The sequence below is a fragment of the Myotis brandtii genome, unplaced genomic scaffold, assembly GCF_000412655.1.
Source record: "Myotis brandtii unplaced genomic scaffold, ASM41265v1 scaffold8, whole genome shotgun sequence".
In the NCBI taxonomy this organism is placed as follows: domain Eukaryota; kingdom Metazoa; phylum Chordata; class Mammalia; order Chiroptera; family Vespertilionidae; genus Myotis; species Myotis brandtii.
In genome coordinates, this window is record NW_005371219.1 from 1,297,061 (window position 1) to 1,318,328 (window position 21,268).

General features: G+C 36.9%; 1 protein-coding gene across 1 annotated transcript in view; it reads left to right on the top strand.

Moving 5' to 3' along the window:
* Positions 1–21,268, top strand: part of ADGB (androglobin) — a 123,257-nt gene that overhangs the window by 25,138 nt on the left and 76,851 nt on the right. The window contains exons 6-11 of the mRNA XM_014531369.1: positions 1,536–1,675; positions 5,197–5,283; positions 7,274–7,557; positions 12,426–12,560; positions 16,632–16,726; positions 20,694–20,868. Of these exons, the coding sequence (XP_014386855.1) occupies positions 1,536–1,675; positions 5,197–5,283; positions 7,274–7,557; positions 12,426–12,560; positions 16,632–16,726; positions 20,694–20,868 (916 nt within the window). The remainder of the gene's footprint in view (positions 1–1,535; positions 1,676–5,196; positions 5,284–7,273; positions 7,558–12,425; positions 12,561–16,631; positions 16,727–20,693; positions 20,869–21,268) is intronic.

Consider the following 21,268-nt stretch of genomic DNA (forward strand, 5'->3'; position numbering starts at 1 on the left):
AGTTTATCTACCTTGTACTCCATTGTTTGAATACAACAATGACTACACATATTTTGCTAATTTCACATTGACAGACATTTATGGACCAGTGTTTCACCAACACAAAAATAATACTGTAAAATAACATCTTTGTTATATAACTGCCCATTTTCATGACTATTTGACTATTCTTTTCTTGGATTTCTGCATGTGTAATTAATTTTTCTGTCAAAATACATGCAAATTCTTAATGTTGATAAGTATACTTAGTTACTCTTTTGTTTTAATTTGTGTGTACTTTATATTTCATATAATTAGAATTTAAGTCTGTTAATTTTTGAGGGGGAGGGATTTGTCTCCCTTTTCCTGTCCTCCTGTGAGTTTCTTGAACATTTCGTAGGATTCCATTTTGATTTATCATCTATTAGGATAGAAAGAAAAAGATATATAACCATTAAACTAGCCAATGTAAGTTTAGAGTTACAAGTGTCATACAAAGAAAGCATTTTTTTACTCTATTACTCCTATCTACCTTGGGAAAATATACTGTTCCTTGACTTTTAATTTCAAATGCCTCCTTCCTGTGAAGACATTAGCAAAATTAGTTATACTTTCTTTTCTGGTCCTAGAGCACTTTGGACATATGGAATTTCATATTGTTTGCATATATTTCTTTCCTTGCTAAACTATAAGTATTCAATGGTATTGGCCCTGTGTTATGTCAGTCTTTGGACTCACAATGCTTATATCACTGCTGAAAATAGTCATTGGGTAAAGGAAGAATTCTATAATAAATTCTATATGTAAAACCAACATTAATAAAAAAACTTTGAGTTCATAATCATTAATGTTATCATTGCTTCAAGCTTTTAATTATGAAGGAATATGCATATAGGTGAATGTATAATGATTATATTAAATAAGGTATTAATTAACTTCATGTTAAAAATTAGGCCTTTAATTACAAGTGGGAGTAATATGATCATTGGAAGCATAAGATCACTGAGCTTAATAAATAATAATTACTAAAGTTACATTTAGATAATTTTTATTATGACTATATTAAATTATTTAATTATGCTCAAATTCATTCATGGTTGTATATGTTTTGATTCTGTTATTTGAAACACTTTAATTTACTGCATTATGTAGGATGGGACATCCAAGGATATGCTTACCAGACCTCATAAATAAAGACAGATGCTTATCTTTGTCCTTATTTGAATGCACTGTAATTACATTAAGGAAAATAATAAGTCCAAACCCTCAGCCAGAGTAGTATTAAAGACTAGTATGTCAGTCTTTATATCTAAGAAGTTAAAATAAAATTATAAAACAGTAAATAATAATGTCAGTAGTATACAAGGTGGGGCAGAAGTAGGTTTACAGTTGTTTGAAAAATAATACAATAATTAATGAATAATAATCCAAGAATAAACTCTGTATCACATACAATTACAAACCTATTTTTGCCCCCCCCCCGCCCCCTGCATAATGATGTATGAGTGAAAAGAACATAAATCATGGATGGTATATTTCTTTCTTCTCATTTTTAGGGTTGCTGGAGAAAGATAACCGTTGATGACTTTCTGCCTTTTGATGAAGATAACAACCTATTGCTTCCAGCTACAACTTGTGAACTTGAACTCTGGCCCATGCTTTTGTCTAAAGCCATCATTAAGCTGGCAAATGTTGAGTATGTAGAAAGTGGAATTATCACTCACTTGTATAAAAACAAAAAGGCAAACCACAGTAAAAACAACAGTACCACATTTATATTCCACAGCTTTATTTTTTTGATTAATTTTTAAAAACTTTCTTTTCAAACAGTGTAAATTTTCTTATGTAAAAATGTATAGGCCAAAGTCATTAATTTAAAGTATTGGGTTAGCCAGCAATCAAATAAAATTCCCCCCAGTAAAAGTATTCAAGAAAACTATTCTATACTCAATGCTCTCTGTGAATGGAAAGTCAATCACAGAAATAAATGCTTCAGCTTAAGGGGAGAAAGAAGTTGTTTTTTAGAGGACAATACTGGCTCATCCAAATACTGAATAATATGCTGGGATCCAGTTAAAGGGTTAAGTCTGTCTATGCAACAATAATGTGCTAATTTTGAAAACCCTGAACTGTTTTGAAGGATGCCAAGATGCTCCTCATGCTGTTGATAACATTGGTCCCTTTTAATACATTCATGGTGTTAACTATTCATATTTCTTTGATATCCTTATGAAATCTGCTTGCATCCTGCGTGACTTGTGCACCAGCATAGATGAGGCATTTCTGCTGTTGATTCTCTCAGATTCCGCGTGCAGAGACCTGTGGTCATTCCATCTCAGCCCTAGTGATGCAAACAGGCTTAGATGCTTGAGTTGCCAATGCATGGTTACTTTGTGCCTTTGCTTGGTGGGAGAATGCTCACTTCCACTGCACCAGCTTGAATTTGACACCCCCCCCCTCCCCTCATAATGTGTCCTAATATCTCAGTGTTCAACAGAACACACTACAGGCTTTAACAGATAGCATCTGCCATTTGCTCAAAGCCCAGCCCTCTCGCTTTCTGTAAACACAGCAGGATCAGTCAGAAGGCAGGTCTGCTCTTCCTGGATTTTCTTGAGCTCAGCTTCCTTTTTCTCCCCCAAGGCTAAACAACAAAACCACTCCTCCTGCCAGCCTCTTCATCCCCCCTTTCTCTTAACAACCCTCCATTTCCTATTGGGAATTTGTTTCACCCAGCTTGCAGCGCTTCATTTCAATAATTTAAAAGAACAGACTTATCCCATAATTTTTTTGGTGTACTAAGACACACTGCAGTTCATGTGTGACAGTTTGCATGGATTTACAGGTTTTTATAATCTAATTTTCATAAAACTAACCCTAAAATTAAAAAAATATGGTGATACTAGTAATCTCTCTAAATTATGAGATTCTCTCAAGTTTTCTCGTCTGTCATTCAGAGCAAGAGAGAGACCAGTGTCAATCTATTTATTAATTAGTAGTAAATCTTTTTTTAAAAATATATTTTATTGATTTTTTTACAGAGAGAAAGGGAGAGGGATAGAGAGTTAGAAACATCGATGAGAGAGAAGCATCGATCAGCTGCCTCCTGCATACCCCCTACTGGGGATGTGCCCGCGACCAAGGCACACACCCTTGACCAGAATCATACCTGGGACCCTTCAGTCCCCAGGCCAATGCTCTATCCAGTGAGACAAACTGGCTAGGGTGTAAATCTTAATTTATGTTTTATTTTCTATAAAAATAACTCTAAGGCCCTAGCCAGTTTGGCTCAGTGGATAGAGTGTCAGCTCAGCTCATGGACCCATGGGTCCCGGGTTTGATTCTGGTCAAGAGCATGTACCTAGGTTGCAGGCTCAATCCCCAGCCCCAGTTCTGGGTGCATGTGGGAGGCAATCAATCGATGTGTCTCTCACATCAATGTTTCTCTCTCTTAGTCTCTCTCCCTTCCACTCTCTCTAAAAATCAATCATCAATGGAAAAATATCCTCGGGTGAGGATTAACAAACAAAAAAATAATTTAAAAGTAACTCTAAGTTCAAAAAATTTTCTTCCTGTAAAATAAATAAATACTCATCCAATATCTTTCTAGGTAGCTGAACACTACTAAGTATTCACACTGGTGACAACTATGTTTATTTTATTTATTTATTTACTTATTTTATAATTTATTAATCCTCACACAGGATATTTTTTCCATTGATTTTTAGGGAGAGTAGAAGAGAGAGGGAAAGACAGAGAGAAACATCGATGTGAGAGAAACACATCAATTAGTTGCCTCCTTCACGAGCCCAGACCAGGGCCTGGGCCGGAAGGACCCTGCAACCGAGGTAGGTGCCCTTGATTGGAATCAAACCCGGGACCCTTTGGTCTACAAGCCAATGCTCTATCCACTGAGCCAAACAGGCTAGGACTATGTTTGTTTATTTTGAAAGAAAATAATGTTCCTAATGTTCCTAATTGTCAAACCTCACCTGAAGTTCTGAGAATTAAAGCTGCAAGGCCAGTGAAGCATTACAGGCATGACCTGAATAAATGGAGTAGCATTTTGTCTTTCTTAAAGCTGTAGTTCAATAGAATTTTCTAGCAACTTGAGTAATAGAATTATTGTCATTTTTTAAATAATAAATAAATCCAGCTTGGAAATAAAGGATCAGACTAAACGTAAGACATTTCTTAGGCTTCCAAATATAATGGTACAACTTATATTTGTCTACACATTTTTCTCAGATTATATTTATTGTCATATAAGTTTTAGCTTTCTACATTAAAAATTAATATTTAGTAGTTGTTTCAATATCACTGTGAGATATCTAAAGGAAAAAAACATTATTTCTATGAGGCTTTTACAGTCAATTCTTAAATATGATTATCCAAAGAAGAATTTAGACTAAACTATGAATTATCTCAATAGATACTTGTTATCTTTGAGATATGTAGACACGTCGATCCATCTATCATCACCATATGGTCAACTAAAGCTGTGACTCCTGGGCAGAAGAGGGATTTGCCTGTTGCTGTAAATGGACTAATCTAGTCAGAAAAAAACAACAACAACAACAAAAACACCCAAAAAACAAAAAACTAAAATGAGAAGAGTGACATTTGTTCAATCACAATGTCATTTGATTTTATCCTATGGTGGCAAATCCACTGGTTTGTATAGGATAGAAGAGCTGTTTGTGGTTTCTCTGAAATTATCTAATAATTTAATTAAGGATGTCTGATGCCCATCTTGACCTGCCATATACGAGACTGACAATACACAGCTTCATAGGCATCTTAGAATAAGTACTAAAACCAGAAACATAAAGTCACTGTTCTATTTTTAAAAGAACATGATAATATATTGAATATATAAGATATATAATATATTATCTGTATATATTTTAACATATATTACATGTATGAATATGTTTTATGTATATGACAGCAGTCTTAATTTATGTCTTTTAAAAATAAAGCTTATAATCATGTTTTGTAAATAGATGTGACATTTTATCATTGGATCTACTTAAGTGCTTTACCAAAACAAGTAATCTGACTATTGGAATAATATTTTCTTGTGCTATAATGTTTAACCAGTATGACCCCTACATTCATTATTATATCACTATTTAATAGAGATTCCTACTTCTTATATACCTCTCTATATATTCAAATTTTATTAACTATACTACTGTGCATTTGCTTCTTTAGCATCCATATAGCAGAGAAGAGAGAGCTGGGAGAGTCCACCATTATTCACGCACTTACAGGATGGTTACCGGAAGTCATTCCTCTCCAGTAGGTTTGACCATTAACTTTCTTGTGCATTTTTTTTCTTTCTCCCCTTGTAAAGTTTCTTTAACCAAAACATTTGTACTTTTTAAGGAAATTTCAAGAAAAGTTACATTTCATAAAAATGTTGGGGAGAACAACATTTTATAGTTTTATATAAAATTCTTTGAGAATTTCAAGATAAATTCTGTTTCCTTACATATATATTGTAAATTTAGACCTATAATATCTGAATTACAAATATTAAAATAATGGTATTAGACATTATGCACTTTAATATATTATTTCTAATTAAAAACACAGTCCTGAAAAGATTATCTTATTTAATCATCCATATAACCCCATCAACCAGGTATATATCATTATAAGTGAGACACTAAAGCTCAGAGTGTTTGACCAAAGCCATTCATATTGTTCCTGGAGGTGATGAAATTGGAATCTAAGTATTTTTGAGCATGTCATCAATTCAGATGTTGATTTTTACAAGAAGATCAAAGCCACATACAGTTATCAATTTGCATCATCATTGATTGATCTTTGATGTTGGGAAGTTACCTCTCCTCAGGGTCCAGCTTAGAGGGGATTGAAGACAGCCCTCATAACTTGAATATTAGATATATGATTTGCAAATATTTTCTCCCATTCTATAGGTTGCCTTTTCATTTTGTTGCTGGTTTCCTTTGCTGTGCAGAAGCCATTTAGTTTCATGTAACTTTCCTTTATTTTTGCTTTTGTTGCCTTGGTGTCAAATCCAAAAACTCATTGTCAAGATCAATGTCAAAGGTCTCACCACCTATATTTTCTATGGAAATTTTATGGGTTTTAGGTCTTATATTCAAGTCTTTAATCCAATTTGAGTTGATTTCTATGTATGGTGTACGATAATGGCCTAATTTCATTCTTTGTATGTGGTGGTTCAGTTTTTCCAGCACCATTTATTGGAGAGACTATACTTTCCACATTGTATATTCTTGGCTTTTATTTTTGTCATGAATTAATTGACTGTATATGTGTGAGTTTATTTCTGGGCTTTCTATTCTGTTTCATTGATCTATGTGTCAGCACTAAATAGAATGTTAGCTGTGGGCTTGTCATATATGGTCTTTACGTTGAGATATGCTCTTTCTATACTCAAGTAGTTGAGAATATTTATCATAAATGGATGATGCATGACAAAGGGCGCATAAAGATAACACCTGCCCTCCGGTCTGTGGAGAGAATTACAGTTGGCCCTTAGATGTGTGTTTAATTATAAGCCTGCCCCTCAGGCCAATGCATTAAAATAAGCAATTAAGCCTCTTTCATAGAAATTTTGCTGCCTCTGCACTGGGCTTGGGGTGGGCAAGTCTGTGGGAGCTTTTTAAGAACCATTTCTGTGGTTACTATGGCCTCATGGGTCTTGAATGCAATCCCCATGGGCTTTCAAAGCTAGATGTTTTGTGGGATCATTTATTAGGTGAAGGTCTTAAAAGTTTGGGTGCCAGATGTGAGTTTCAAACCCTTTGCACCTCAGGGATAAACTCAGGGTTGTGAGTTCCCTCCAGTTGTGGGTCACCATGCTGGGTTTATGGCGATATTGTGTCTCAGTCTCTCCTACTTGCATCAATGTGGGTTCATTCTCATTCACCAGCTGTGTAGGAGCCACTCAGTTACTTTCCTCCCCTGCCCCCCACCCCCTAGAGGTAACTGTTTTATATCTACCTGTAGATTCAGGGTAGTCATGGGAATGGATGAATTCTGGGTCCTCCTATGTCTCCATTCTGAACCAGAATTCCTTGTTTGGTCTCTTTCCATCAGCAAAACCCAGTACATCATAGGCACTCAATTAAAATTTGTTTAATCAATGAATATATAATTGTGTTTTAAACTAATATTTGAAATTAACTATTGAAATTAGTCTTTTAAAATAGTAAGGTGATTTTTTTTCTGTCAGTAATTTCTTGATGTGGAGTTTAAATCTTAATTTGAAAATCAGTGTTGATGTGTTTTATCAAAGCCCACGATATATGGACAAAGTCTGGGAGCTCTTGAAAGAAATATTGCCTGAATTTAAGCTGACAGATGAATCCAACTCTGAGAGCAAAATAACAGAGGTAGATAGCAAATTAAAAGATGCAGGAAAAGAAGTGAATTATGGGAAAGAAGTGAAAGATGGCAAAGAAGTGAAAGATGGCAAAGAAGTGAAAGAAGGCAAAGAAATGAAAGATGGCAAAGAATTCAAACCTGAAACTTCAGTTACAACACTAAAAACACTTGAAAAAAGTGACAAAGTTCCAAAGGGTAAGACATTATATATCATACATTATTTAATATGGATATTGTATATAAATGCTTTACAAACACATTGCTGAATTTAATGGTTCTTCATTGTTATTATCGTGTATTAAATGTTGTGGAAATAATTAAGATCCTTCCTTGATAGGATTTCAGAACTTCTAAGGGTATTTGCTACATGTTAACTATTGTTTCATATTTTACTCTCTTTAGAAATCAAAGGAAATTTTACAATTTGATGATATTAAATTAACATAGTATTAATATAGGAAGAGACATTAAGTTTTCAAGTTTCATTAAACACATCTTTCTTATATGTTATATGTAGGGTACAATGAACCAAAATAGCAAGGGACAAAGTGGTCCTGTTTATTTTTTCAGGAAATGTGAAATGACCAGGGATTAGATGATGATTCATTGATTATTTATTGTAAAGTGGAAGTTCAAATTTGAGAAGAAAAAATTCTAGTTTTTTTTTTTTTTACAAGTGTAGGATTATTTATTCTCTTAAGGCAGGAAAGGTATTGAGTAATTTTTTATTTCTAAAATATTTTATATAGCTATGTAAATAAGCAATAATGCTTGTTAAATATTCTACAAAATACTCAGCTGTCTTTATATTTTGATCTTCCAAATATTTATGTTTTAGAAAATATTGACATTTTATCCAATTATTTCTTATCAGGGTCTTATCTACAGTACAGTGCATAGAAATTATTACTGTAAATGTTCCTCAAAAATATACCAAGACCAAGTGTGTGAGTGATATCTGACTATCATAGGCCCTTTTTGAAATGACCTAATATGCACTAGTATGAAAGAAAGCAAAAAAAAAAAAAAGCCTGATCAAATTTGTTTTATCTAGTATATCCCCATTTAATTTCAACTGACAAGCCCTTTCTCACATATCACAAATTAACATTTATCTATCCACCCATTCATCCAGCTACCCATTCATCCAATATACAATTTACTGAGTATAATTCCAATAAATGTTCCAGGGATTAGTGATAACTTGTTGAACAAAATCAGATAAGAAAGGCACTTTCTGAATCTTATTGTCTAGGGATAGAGACTACTATTCACTTAAAAATCATAACTACTTATTAACAAATAAGCCTTAAATGGAAATGAAGGAAACTGTGGGAGTTCATATAGGAGACCTAGTCTATGGTGTAGGGAAAGAATTTCCTAAGGAATTTTGAGCTGATTTTGCAAAGATGAGAGGAATATCAAGAAGAAGATGGGGGGGGGGGGGCTGTGGAAGAAAGAGCATTCTAAGTAGAGGAAATAGCAGATATACTAGTAAAGGCTATGAGACAGTAGGAGGAATGACAGTTTGGAAGACCTGGCAGAAGCTATATTTAGCTAGAGGAAAGGATGTGAGGATTAAAGGATGGTTTGAGAAAACCTGGAGAAATAGGTAGGAGAATGATCATATAAAATCTTCTAGGTTGCCATAACCGGTTTGGCTCAGTGGATAGAGCCTCTGCCTGCGGACTGAAAGGTCCCAGGTTCAATTCCGGTCAAGGGCATGTACCTTGGTTGCGGGCACATCTCCAGTAGGAGGTGTGCAGGAGGCGGCTGATCGATGTTTCTCTCTCATCGATGTTTCTAACTATCTCTCTCCCTTCCTCTCTGTAAAGAAATCAATAAAATATATATAAAAAATAAAATAAAATCTTCTAGGTCATGTTAAGATTATTGATCTTTATCATAAGAAAAACTGACAGCTAATGAAGAACAGACTAGAATCTGCACGATCTAAATCACATTTTAAAAACAATATTATGGTTTTTTTAAAAGAAAAGACCTTAGGGTGAGGTCGGGACCTTGAGGTTTGGTGACATGAGTGTATATAAAAAAAACGGTTTGGAGACTCTTGTACCAGCTCATGTTAGAGACAATGGTAGCTGGGAGTGGGTAGTAGGGTAGTAACAGTGAATAAGGTGAGTAATTTGAGAGATATTTAAAAAGTAAAAAACATGGTAGCTGAAATGGAGATGATGGTGGATACTGAAAAATGAATGGCTTTATGAGGAGAGATCATAAAATGATTTTGAACATATCAAATTTGAGATATGCTATGAGTTCCGGGGTGGTAATACACCAGGGGTCCTCAAACTTTTTAAACAGGGGGCCAGTTCACTGTCCCTCAGACCATTGGAGGGCCGGACTATAGTTTAAAAAAAAAAACTATGAACAAATTCCTATGCACACTGCACATATCTTATTTTGAAGTAAAAAAACAAAACGGGAACAAATACAATATTTGTATTTGCATGTGGCCCGTGGGCCGTAGTTTGAGGACCCCTGTAATACACGTTTTGGAATCATTGACAAATGCATGCTAAGTTAAACTACGAATGATAGTCTCAAGAAGACAGCATAGAATAAGAAGACGTGGCTGCCTGAGACTGAGCTTTAAAGAAACTAAGCATCTGAGAGCCAGGAGCACAATGATGATCTGGCAAAGGAGGCTAAGGGATGGCCAGAGAAGCAGGAGGAAAACCCGCAGAGCATGATGCTACTGAAGTCAAAAGAAAGGAGTTTCAAGAATCAGATAGTCTGTGTCAAATAGTGAGAGTTGAAATACGGTGGGAACTCAGATTTCCCTGTTGAATGTTGTGATGTGAAGGTCATTGGGCACTGGTGGAGGATGGGAGTGGAAGGCATATTGAGAGCGTTAAGAAGTAAGTGCAAAGTAAAATAATGTCCAAACAGCCCTGTTAGAAGTTTGTGAACAGGAAAGCTACAAAGAGGAACTGGACAGGGAATATGTGGACCTACATGGGATACTTATGTTTTAAACTATTGAAGGAGAACTAAGTATTTTTAAGTGAAGACATGAAAGAATCCAGCTGAGATGACAGCAATAGTGTATGTTTCCTGAGAAGGCAGGGAAAGGAGGACAGGAGTCCAGGTGGGAGAGGTTGGACCCATCCAGGGGAGCAGGCGCTCCTCCATTCTACCAGGTGGGTGCATGCCACAGGAGAGGACAGGTGCAAATATTGGTGGGTGAATGGGTTACATAGAGAGAAGCTTAGTGTTTCTGACTAAAGGCTTCTATTTTTCTCTCTATATAAGTAGCTTATCGATGAGCTGAGAGTGAGGTGGAGGTGGAAGATGAAGGTTCTCATGGTGATTTAAATTAGATGTAGCAGAGGTTTGCCGAACTAGGGAAAGGTTATCTCCAGTAGGACTCAGCTGCTAGCTTTACCTAAGGTGATATTTGCTAGATGGGTGGCATGAAATGGCAGAGGAGCAACACATTTGGGTAAACACTGTTGTATATTGTCCAAATTGCTATGTGAAAGAGTGTATTTTTTCTATTTGTAAGTTTTATTATAAATTATATTTTCTGAATTCTGAATAGGAGTTTGAAGGCTTTAAAGTCCTATTTTAAAATCATACATGAAATTATATATTTCTACCTAAAATTAATTTTATTGAGTGAAATCAAATATTTATAGAAACCCAAGGTGTAAAATTTGATAACTTGTATTTATACTTTAGTTTCCTAGTTATATGTCTCCTCCTGCACTTAAAAGTTATCAGTTATCTTCACTTTTGTATCTCGCATAGGTGCTAAATCTACTATAAAAGCTAAGATATAAGACAGGTGTACATTTTAGGGTAAGGAATAGTGCAGGTTGTTAATGTCACAGTTTTTATTTATGCAAATTGAAAAAAATAACCTGATTACAAATTTAGCAGGTGATGAAAGAATAAAAAGGCAGAAATCTGATTTTTTGTTTCAGAATTGAATTGACTTCATTAGGGAATAAAAAATCTTGGATTTTTAATTTTCAATCTTTATACTAATTTTTTTCTTTTTAAATTAGAAAAAAATAATTACAGTTTGCATTCAATATTATTCTGTATTAGTTGCAGATGTACAGCATAGTGGTTAAAAATCGGGTACTTTACAGAGTGGTCCCCCGATATTTCAAGCACTCACGTGGCCCCATACACAGCCATCACGATATTATTGACTATATTCCCATGCTGTAACCTACATCTCCATAACCATTCTGTAACTACCGATTTGTACTGCTTAATCCCTTCACCTTTTCCACCTAGCTGTCAACCCCTCTCCCCTCTGACAACAGCCAATCTGTTGTCTGTATCTTTGAGTCTGTTTCTATTTTGTTTATTTTCTTCTTTATATTCCACATATAAGTGAAATCATATGGTATTTGTCTTTCTCTGACTCATCTCACATAGCATAATACCCTCTAGGTCTATCTAAGCTGTCAAAAAAAGGTAAGATTTCATTCTTGTTTATGGCTGAGTAGTATTCCGTAGTATTCCATTGTGTATATGTGCCATAGCTTTTATTTTATTTTTTTAGTTGAAGGCGAACGCGTTTTATAGAAATGTAATTATGAATGAAAATTCAAAGGGTGCATATAGTTCTGTGTGTAGGGTGTGATTAAGAAAGTCATTTTGGCCATAATGTATTGAGTTTGGCATTCAGTTTTCACCAGAAGATATTCTGGAGACAGCAGGCTATATTTTCTTGAGATGTAGGGCCCCAAATAAAAAAGATCTGAAAGGTCTCCACATTTAGAACTCAACTTTAAGAATATGATTTGTTGTACTTTGATTTTCCTTTTAAAATGAGAAAAATAGTCTGTAATTTTATATACAAAAATCATATATCAAATTATCACCTACATTGAACATAAAATGATGTGTAGTCAATAACAAATAGTGCTGCAGGTCTTTCACAATACACATTGATTTTCAAAATTTTGTCTTGCTTTATTTTAATGTTTCTAATTAGAGGTGAATAGTGTTTGAGGGAATTTGTGGCTATTGTGTCTGAGGTTTTATAATTAAAAGATTTATTATGTTTTTTAATATGTTAGAGAAAGCAGATATAAGAGACATTGGGAAGAAGAGAAGTAAAGATGGAGAAAAGGAAAAGGAAAAATTTAAATGGTCATTTCATGGTTCCAGACCCTCATCAGAAGTCCAGAACTCTCTGCTGTCTCTGTCGGACTGTAAGCGCTCAGTCTCTTAGACTATGGACTACTTTAGCTGTTTCCTGAAATGTTGAACCTCTGTGGAGCATAGAAACATATCTCCTATATAGACATCCTATATACTAAAAGGCTAATAGGCAAATCGACCAAAGGCAGAATGACTGGTTGCTATGATGCACACTGACCACCAGGGGGCAGACACTCAACACAAGAGCTGCCTCCTGTTGGTCAGTGTGCTCCCACAGGCCAGAAGCTGGGCTTATGGCTGGTGAGTGCAGGGGCGGTGGAGGGAGCCTCTCCTGCCTCCACAGCAGCGCTAAGGATTTCCAACTGTTGGCTAAGGCCCAGACAGACATCCCTTAAGGACTCCCAGACTGCGAGAGGTGCAGGCTGGGCTGAGGGACCCTCCAAGTGCATGAATTTCGTGCACCCGGCTTCTAGTATCTAAATAAGCGTGTGTAAAGTTGCCTGTAAGGTTCCACATATGAGACGATAGTGAAGGCTGTCCAAGTTCTCATGGCACAACAGTCACAGGAGAAGGAAGACATATACTAACATATATATTACATATTAGCAGATTATAAAATTTATATTACTCTACATAAGTAAAATATGTTATATCTACACTAATAAAAGAGAAACATGGTAATTGGCGTACGAGCTACCCTTCCCATTGGCTAATCAGCATATCCTTATGCAAATTAACTGTCAGCCAAGATGGCGGCTGGCAGCCAGGCAGCTGGAAGCGAACATGAGGTTTGCTTGCTGCAGTGACTGCGGACTCCAACCCCCGCCTGACTTGACGGCCTCTGAGCTACAACTCTAAGAAACTATGTACTATGTTGCAAATGTAGTAGCTAAACAAAACCCCAGAAATCAGCTTTCAGCCAGCCGGGATCTCAGAGCTAGAGTTATACATTGTTTCGATTATAGCAGCGGAAGCCTCAGAGCTAGAGCCAGAGCTAAAGCTGGCCCAGAATAAAAAAAAGAAAACAAGGAGCGGTTGGGAGCTTCAGTCAATTGCCAGCCTGAAAGCAGCCCTCAGCCCCTCACCCAGACTGGCCAGGCACCCCAGTGGGGACCCCCACCCTGATCCAGGACACCCTTCAGGGCAAACCAGCCGGCCCCCAGGCCTCTATCCTATATAGTAAAAGGGTAATATGCCTCCCAGCACTGGGATCAGCGGAGCCGCGAGGCCTCCTGGCACTGGATCAGCGTGACAGGGGGCAGAGCCCAAACCCCCTGATCGCCCTGCGGCTCTGTGTGTGACAGGGTGCGGCGCCCCAACCCCCCCCCCACAGGCCCTGCTCTGTGTGTGACAGAGTAGAGCCATAACCCCCCCATCGGCCCTGCCGTGAGTGTAACAGTGGCGGCGCCCCAACCCCCTGATCCGCCCTGCTGTGTGTGTGACAGGGGGCGGTGCCCTAACTCCCCTATCGGCCCTACTCTGTGAGTGACAGGGGGGAGCTCCTCAACCCCCTGATGGGCCCTGCTCTGTGCATGACAGGGGGGAGCTCCCCAACCCCCTGATTGGCCCTGCTCTGTGCATCACAGGGGGTGGCCCCTCAACCTCCCCAGCGACCCTGCCTTGAGTGTGATAGGGGGCGGTGCCCCAACCCCCCAATCAGCCCTACCCTGAGCGTGACTGAGGGTGGCATCGCAACCTCCCAATCCGCCCTGCTCTGTGCATGACAGGGGGCAGCGCCCCAACTCCCCAATCAGCCCTGCTCTGAGCCCGACCAGGGGCTGCACCTAGGGATTGGGCCTGCCCTCTGCCACCCGGGAGCAGGCCTAAGCCAGCAGGTCGTTATCTCCTGAGGGGTCCCAGACTGCAAGAGGGCACAGGCCGGGCTGAGGGACCCCCCCTTCCCCCCCGAGTGCACAAATTTTTGTGCACCGGGCCTCTAGTCCTATATAATAAAGGCCGGGCTGAGGGACCCCCCCTTCCCCCCCGAGTGCACAAATTTTTGTGCACCGGGCCTCTAGTATTCTATATAAGGTACATATATTAATATACAATTATACAAAGTATATAAATATTAGCATATATATTATGTATTAGTATATGTCTTCTGTATAAATTATATGTAGCATATATAACATTTTAAGATTATATAACATATATTATACCCATTATCTTTGTTGTTTTTTAAAAAAATGTTTTTATTTACTTTAGAGAAGGAGGGAGAGGGAGAGAGGGAGAAATAGCAAGCAGCTGCCTCCTGCACACCACCTGTTGGGGACCGAGCTCCCAACCCAGGCATGTGCCCTGAGAGGAATTGACCCAGTGACCTCTCCATGTATGGGAAGATGCTCAACTGAGACACACTAGCGAGGGCATATTATACACATTGTCTTTTTTTAAGACTTTATATTTCTACTATTGGGTCATCTATCTTGGTGCTTCCAGAATGTAGGTTCTAATTTTCAGCTTTCCATTCATTCCATGGTTGGAAACACATCCCTTTTCTTCCAGCACTATGCTTTATCTAGTTTCTCTTTTCATTTTGTCTTCTTCCTTAACACATTATTATGGTTTTGTAAGGACATTTTAATAATTATGACTTTTTATAATTACAGAAACATGTCTGGTGGTTTGTTAGAGAAAAGAGTCACTAGTCATATTTTAAATTCTGTATTAAAAATTGTTTTCTTCTTTTGATGCCTTAAGCAATCTTTTTTGATAGTAGATGGCATGACATTCCCAAAGTTACCGATAATTCATCATCACTGTGAAAATGACTAAACCTTTCTCTGAGTTTCTTTCTTTGGGAAAATAAAGAGATAAGGTTAATCTCAAGATACAGAATATGGTTTAGAATTTGGGCTGTGGATAAAACTGCCTGGGTTCAGATCCCTGCTCCATGAAAATCATACAAAGTTTAATTTTTTCATGTAAAAATATATTTTTATAACTTTATTATATTTTACAATTAATCCATTTAAGGAAGATTCTGGTTCATGTCTAATTTATATTTTGTGTCTCTAAAGATACTATTCTCAATTAACACATCTAACACAGTTAAATGTAAATGCTCAAATTAGTAAAGAAATAACACAAAACTTTTAATTAAAAATAAAAATAATAAAGGAAAATAAATTCTATTATTTTGGCCAGAATCTTTAAAGAACAAAAGGACACCCAATCAAATATAGAAATATCAGGGATGTTAAGGAACATGTTAATAAATAAGTGATGCTCAGAAGCAAAGTCTAAAAGCATTAAACATTTCAAACTAAGTTACTTATGTTTTCCTTCTTCCTGGACTGATTCATTTATTTATAATTTTTTATTCCTTTTCTTTAGTTTTTATTGATTTCAGAGAGGAAGGGAAAGGGGGAGAGAGAGAGAGAGAGAGAAAGAGAGAGAGAGAGAGAGAGAGAGAGAGAGAGAGAGAAACATGAATGATGAAGAGAGTCGCTGATCAGCTGCCTCCTGCATGCCCACTACTGACTGGCAATTGAATCATGACCTGCTGGTTCATGTGTCGATGCTCAACCACTGGGCCATGAAATGACATGAAAACTCCTGCACTTCTTTAAATTCAAAATAAAGATTTTTTAGCTACGAAAGCTAAGAAATGTCACAATGTTAAAATCATTCATTTGAACATAATTATTTGTAGACCATCCTAAGTTAGATTGACTGATGACTAGTAAGTCTATGTCAGTGATGGCGAACCTTTTGAGCTCAGCGTGTCAGCATTTTGAAAAACCCTAACTTAACTCTGGTGCCGTGTCACATATAGAAACTTTTTGATATTTGCAACCATAGTAAAACAAAGACCTATATTTTTGATATTTATTTTATATACTTAAGTGATAACATTTTTACAGTGAGATAAAATGATTTTTAAGCAACTAAATGGTACTATGATGAAGGTAAAATTAATGAGATATTCTATAAAATGAATGCACATATTTATTTAAAAAATTTAGAATCACTTATCTATTTTTCACCAGCAAAGATAAGGAATTATCTTTAATTCTAATTTTTTAACCTTTAATTCTATCTTAATGTTCATTAAGGAATTTTGGAATGAACTACTGAGAGACCCATTAGGACACCATATATGCTTGCTTTTGCAGGTTCTTCAGGAATACAGTCCCCTCACATGGTTGTGTATGCTACCTTTATTCCTCTCTATTTGTTTGAAAAGAGGATCTTTTCACTAGAGATGATGGTGAGTACTCACGTCCAGGAGGCACAGTATCATTTATGGTTTGTGTGTGTGATTACGTCTTGTGATAGAAGGTATATCTGGGTTTAAATAGAAACCACTCCTTCCTGTAAAAGTCTGCCATACAACAAGGGCAATATCGTCAAGCTAATAGGACATAATGTGCCATTATGAATATATAGTACCAGTTTCTCTGTTTTAATTCAAAGTTAATTCACTTTAGCATGGGTAAATCTAAGTGTGCTTCCCAGCCCTCCCTCCAACTTGAGCCTCTTGTGAAGATCTTAATAGGCCATCTCAGCCCTAGTTCGTTGTTTGTTCGGTCGGTTGTTTTTAATTTCTTTTTTTATGGCACTGACTAAGGTGCTATCTTAGATATTTCCACGAGGTTAAATGCCCCAACACCAAGGGCTACAAAACAGTATGAGCCATGCTTTTGGAGTCCATGGTCTCAAGTAGAGGAACCACTTAAACACTTTTAAAGCTGAAAAATGTAAGGATGGATGAAGGCATTACCAAAAGAAAAGGGCTCAGAAGAATCCCTGTGAACTTCTTTCTGGCCATCCTCCTTAAAAACTAGCATTTAAGCACAACGTTAAGTTTTGAATTTAAAACATGAAAAAAATGACATTTATTCACTAATTCAACAGATATTTATTGTTACTCTAATGAGCTAGGCTCTGAGCAAGATGAACAAGATTAACAAAGTGCCTCCCACCTCTCTGCCCCCAGAAAGTTTAGTCTAATGAGGAAGGCAGACAAGCAAACTACAGCAATGAAGTTAGAAAACTGGTCTGAGAGCCCACGAGGTGCCTGGCCTATGGTAGTGATGGTGTTCAAATAATGAGTTGGATGAGTGACCGAATGGATGGGAAACTGAATATGGCACACAGAGCAGAAACACATCTTCCTGTCTAATGGTTGGCTACAGAAGTCTTCCCAAAGAAGAAATGCTTAAGCTGTGGCCTTAAGAAGTTAGCCTAATAAATAGGAAAAATGCTCAAAGCAGAGGAAAGCCTGAGGGGGAAGGAGAACCCACTGGGTTCAGGGAACTGACTAGAGGTTGAATAGATGGCAAGGGAAACATCTTAGAGGCAACTTGAAAAGTGAAAGGGAGTCAGGACAGAAAGAGAATTATTATTCCTCCTGACAATGGCTTCAGGGACTGGAGGCTCGGGAATTAGCCCAGTGTCTGTAGCAGTAATTAAATGAACTTCAAGGCTGTAATGAACTGACTGTACTGTCACAGTTTTCCTAACTTGACTGCTAATTATTTTATATTACCCACTAGGATGGTCTAGTTCTCCTGGTAAAAATCAAAATTCAATGGAGGTATAATGTTTTAAAGATAAATCTACTGGAAAAAAATATCTGTTCTAATGGAATTTTGTTCAATGGAGTACACTGATAAAAATTATAGCCCCAAAGATAATGAGCCCAACATATAAAATAAAGACAATACCTTATATTTTTTGGTCCAGAATACAGAAAAGACAGCAAAACTTGGGAAGGAAAAATGTGCCATGAGCATTCCACATTTCCCCCATCTTCTTGCTCTTGGGTATTCTAAATGCATTTAGTTTTATTTAAATGGGTCCTAAAAAGGCCTCTCCCATCTGCTCAAACCCTACTTTTGGAATATTTGAGGTGGGCTGGGAAAAAGGAGTGAAAGGGTCTTATGGGCAAGGAAACTTCAATTCATTAATTATTTTTAAATATTTTTAAGTGCCTAGTTAGCATTTCATTAGACCAGTGGTTCTCAACCTTTCTAATGCTGCGACCCTTTAATACAGTTCCTTGTGTTGTGGTGACCCCCAATTTTATTGTTACAAATTGAACATAATTAAAGCATAGTGATTAATCACAAAAACAATACGTAATTATATATGTGTTTTCCGATGGTCTTAGGCGACCCCTGTGAAAGGGTCATTTGACCCCCAAAGGGGTCACAACCCACAGGTTGAGAACCGCTGCATTAGACTGTTTCACTATTCTAAATTCCTCTCTGTCCCTAATTCTAATCAAAGGAAACTTGAGATCCTTTAACAAAGCTTCTCAACATCAAACTATAACTACTAATAGCATTACCTTACATCATTCAGCAATATTGTGTGTTAGAAATAAAATGAAGCATGAGAAATTGGCTTATATACCTTAAATCCGGCTAGTTAGTACTTTTGCAGATTATTCAAACAATACAATACGTACTAATATCAAAACTTAATTATTTCACACAATAACTTACACTTTCAAAATATTTTAAATTGTTTTGTTTTGTAATGTTTGACAGCTCAAAAACAGAAAGTAAATAGACTACAATTTTGGTTGAAATTGTTAGAAGGGATTGAGATTTGCACTAAATTTTATGAATAGTAAACTATCTTAGAAATATGCAGTTTATAAAGACCACTTGGAGTATGATTTCTATTTTTGATATTACTTCAATGTAGATTTTGTAGCAATATAATTTTTGTTACAATAACTGAGGCATTATCTTTTTTAATAGCAGTCATAAATTTTATAATAAATTCCCATGAAAAGAATTACTTTAAAGTATTGGAAAATTTCTAAAATTTGACAGGTTAAAACTGTAGGAAAAAAGTTAAACTTTAGAACATGCATAAAAGTAATTTTTAAGCTACTATTAGGCATAATTCCAGAGTTTCTGATTTTTTTTCAATAAATTACTAACATTTCACAAAAGAGATTAAGTGGATGTGACAATTTTATTTTTTATTTAGTCCTTTTTTAAAAAAAATCACAGTCTCTTTATTTTGAATATTTATAACACTTTTAATGGCTCACCTGGACTCAATAGCACCCGGATGAACTCCTTACAATTATTGTTACAATGATTAACTAACCCCTGGATTCAGGAGGAACTGTCCTATCTTACAGAGGCCCCACCCCCTCCCGATTTGGTGTCTCCCTGAAGTTTAGATTGAGCTATAGAGAGAGTCACAAGAGCAAGGCATGTTCTAGCCGAGGCAATGATTTGGAGTAGCCTGAAAGGTGGGCTTCTGGTCCTAACGACAGCTTTATAAATTTACATTTTCAGGCATTTCTATTCCCATAGAGATCTATGATGCAAAATCGCCAGGAGAATAACAGTTACTGGTAAAACTGACTTTAATGTAGTTAATATTTTATTTTACTTTAACAGTTTCAAGATTTAGACTGTGAGCATCAGAATTTGACTACAGTGTAAATTCATTTAATCTTCACATTCTTCTTGAGTTCTTATGGCCTATCTCAGCCATCAGTCACTAACTGAAGTTCTGCTTCAGTATTATTTGGAATTGCTCCAAAGCCAAGTGGCTTCAGGAGATCTGAACAGTGGAATGTGGGAAGCATCATCTGTGTGGGAATCTACTTGCTCTGGCAGGATACAGGGCAGACTCTCTCCTCTGGCCTATGAATGGCTCCGTTGTCAGAGGGACCACAGGGATTTCCTGTGGGGAACTGCTTTTTGTGGGCGAGGGCATAAACTGTGGACAAGGCAACTGATTATCCCCAGACACTCAGTGCAGTAGATTTTATGAACATTGTGTAGCTATTGCTGGACACACACACACACACACACACACACACACACTACATATTAAGTACCTGTATTAAAGTTTAAACCTATAAATACCACGATTGATTACTTTGGACTAAAACCAATGTACTAAGATTTTCACAATCTCATAGAATCAAACTTTTAGAACTCAAAAGTAGCTTATAGTTCTTGAGTCTCATTTTGTAAATAAGGAAATGGGGCCACAGAAAGATGAAGAGATGTTAAAAACACAAAAGGTAATAGTGCTTATGTTAAGAGACGTAGTAATATGGGTGCTTGTTTTTTTTTCCATTATTACCACTACATCTCTATAGTGGTGGCAGTATTTCTATAATGGCAGAAGTAGTATTGTTTTAAATGCATGAGGCAATGACAAGCATCCTTTTAAATCTGCCTTCTACCTGTTAGACCACTTCTGCTGAGAAGCTCAGAGAATATGGCCTGTCCCACATCTGCAGCCATCCGGTGCTGGTCACCAGAATCAGGTCCTGCCCACTTACAGCACCACCGAAACCACCACCAGTGCCTGCCTGGAAGCTCATTCGTCTAAAAAGGGAAACTGTGGTAACAGCTGAACCTCGAGGTACGGTGTCCATTGTCTGCAAGGCTTTCCAATCAACGCCACTCTGCATGCAAGTCTCATCGTTTCATTTGTAAGGAAAGATGTGTGGCCCTGGCTGGTTTGGCTCAGTGGATAGAGCATTGGCCTGTGGACTGAAGGGTCCCAGGTTCGATCCGGTCAAGGGCACATGCAGGAGGCAGCTGATCAATGATTCTCTCTCATCACTGATATTTCTCTCTCTCTCTCCCTCTCCCTTCCTCCCTGAAATCAATTAAAAAAAAAAAAGAAAGATGTATATTAACGCAAACAACCCAACATTATGCCTAAAGCCTTCATTGAATTTTATGTCTCCTTTGTAAAGTATATGATTATCTAACCACTAGTATGTGGTATACCTGAAACATACAAAATAATATTGAAT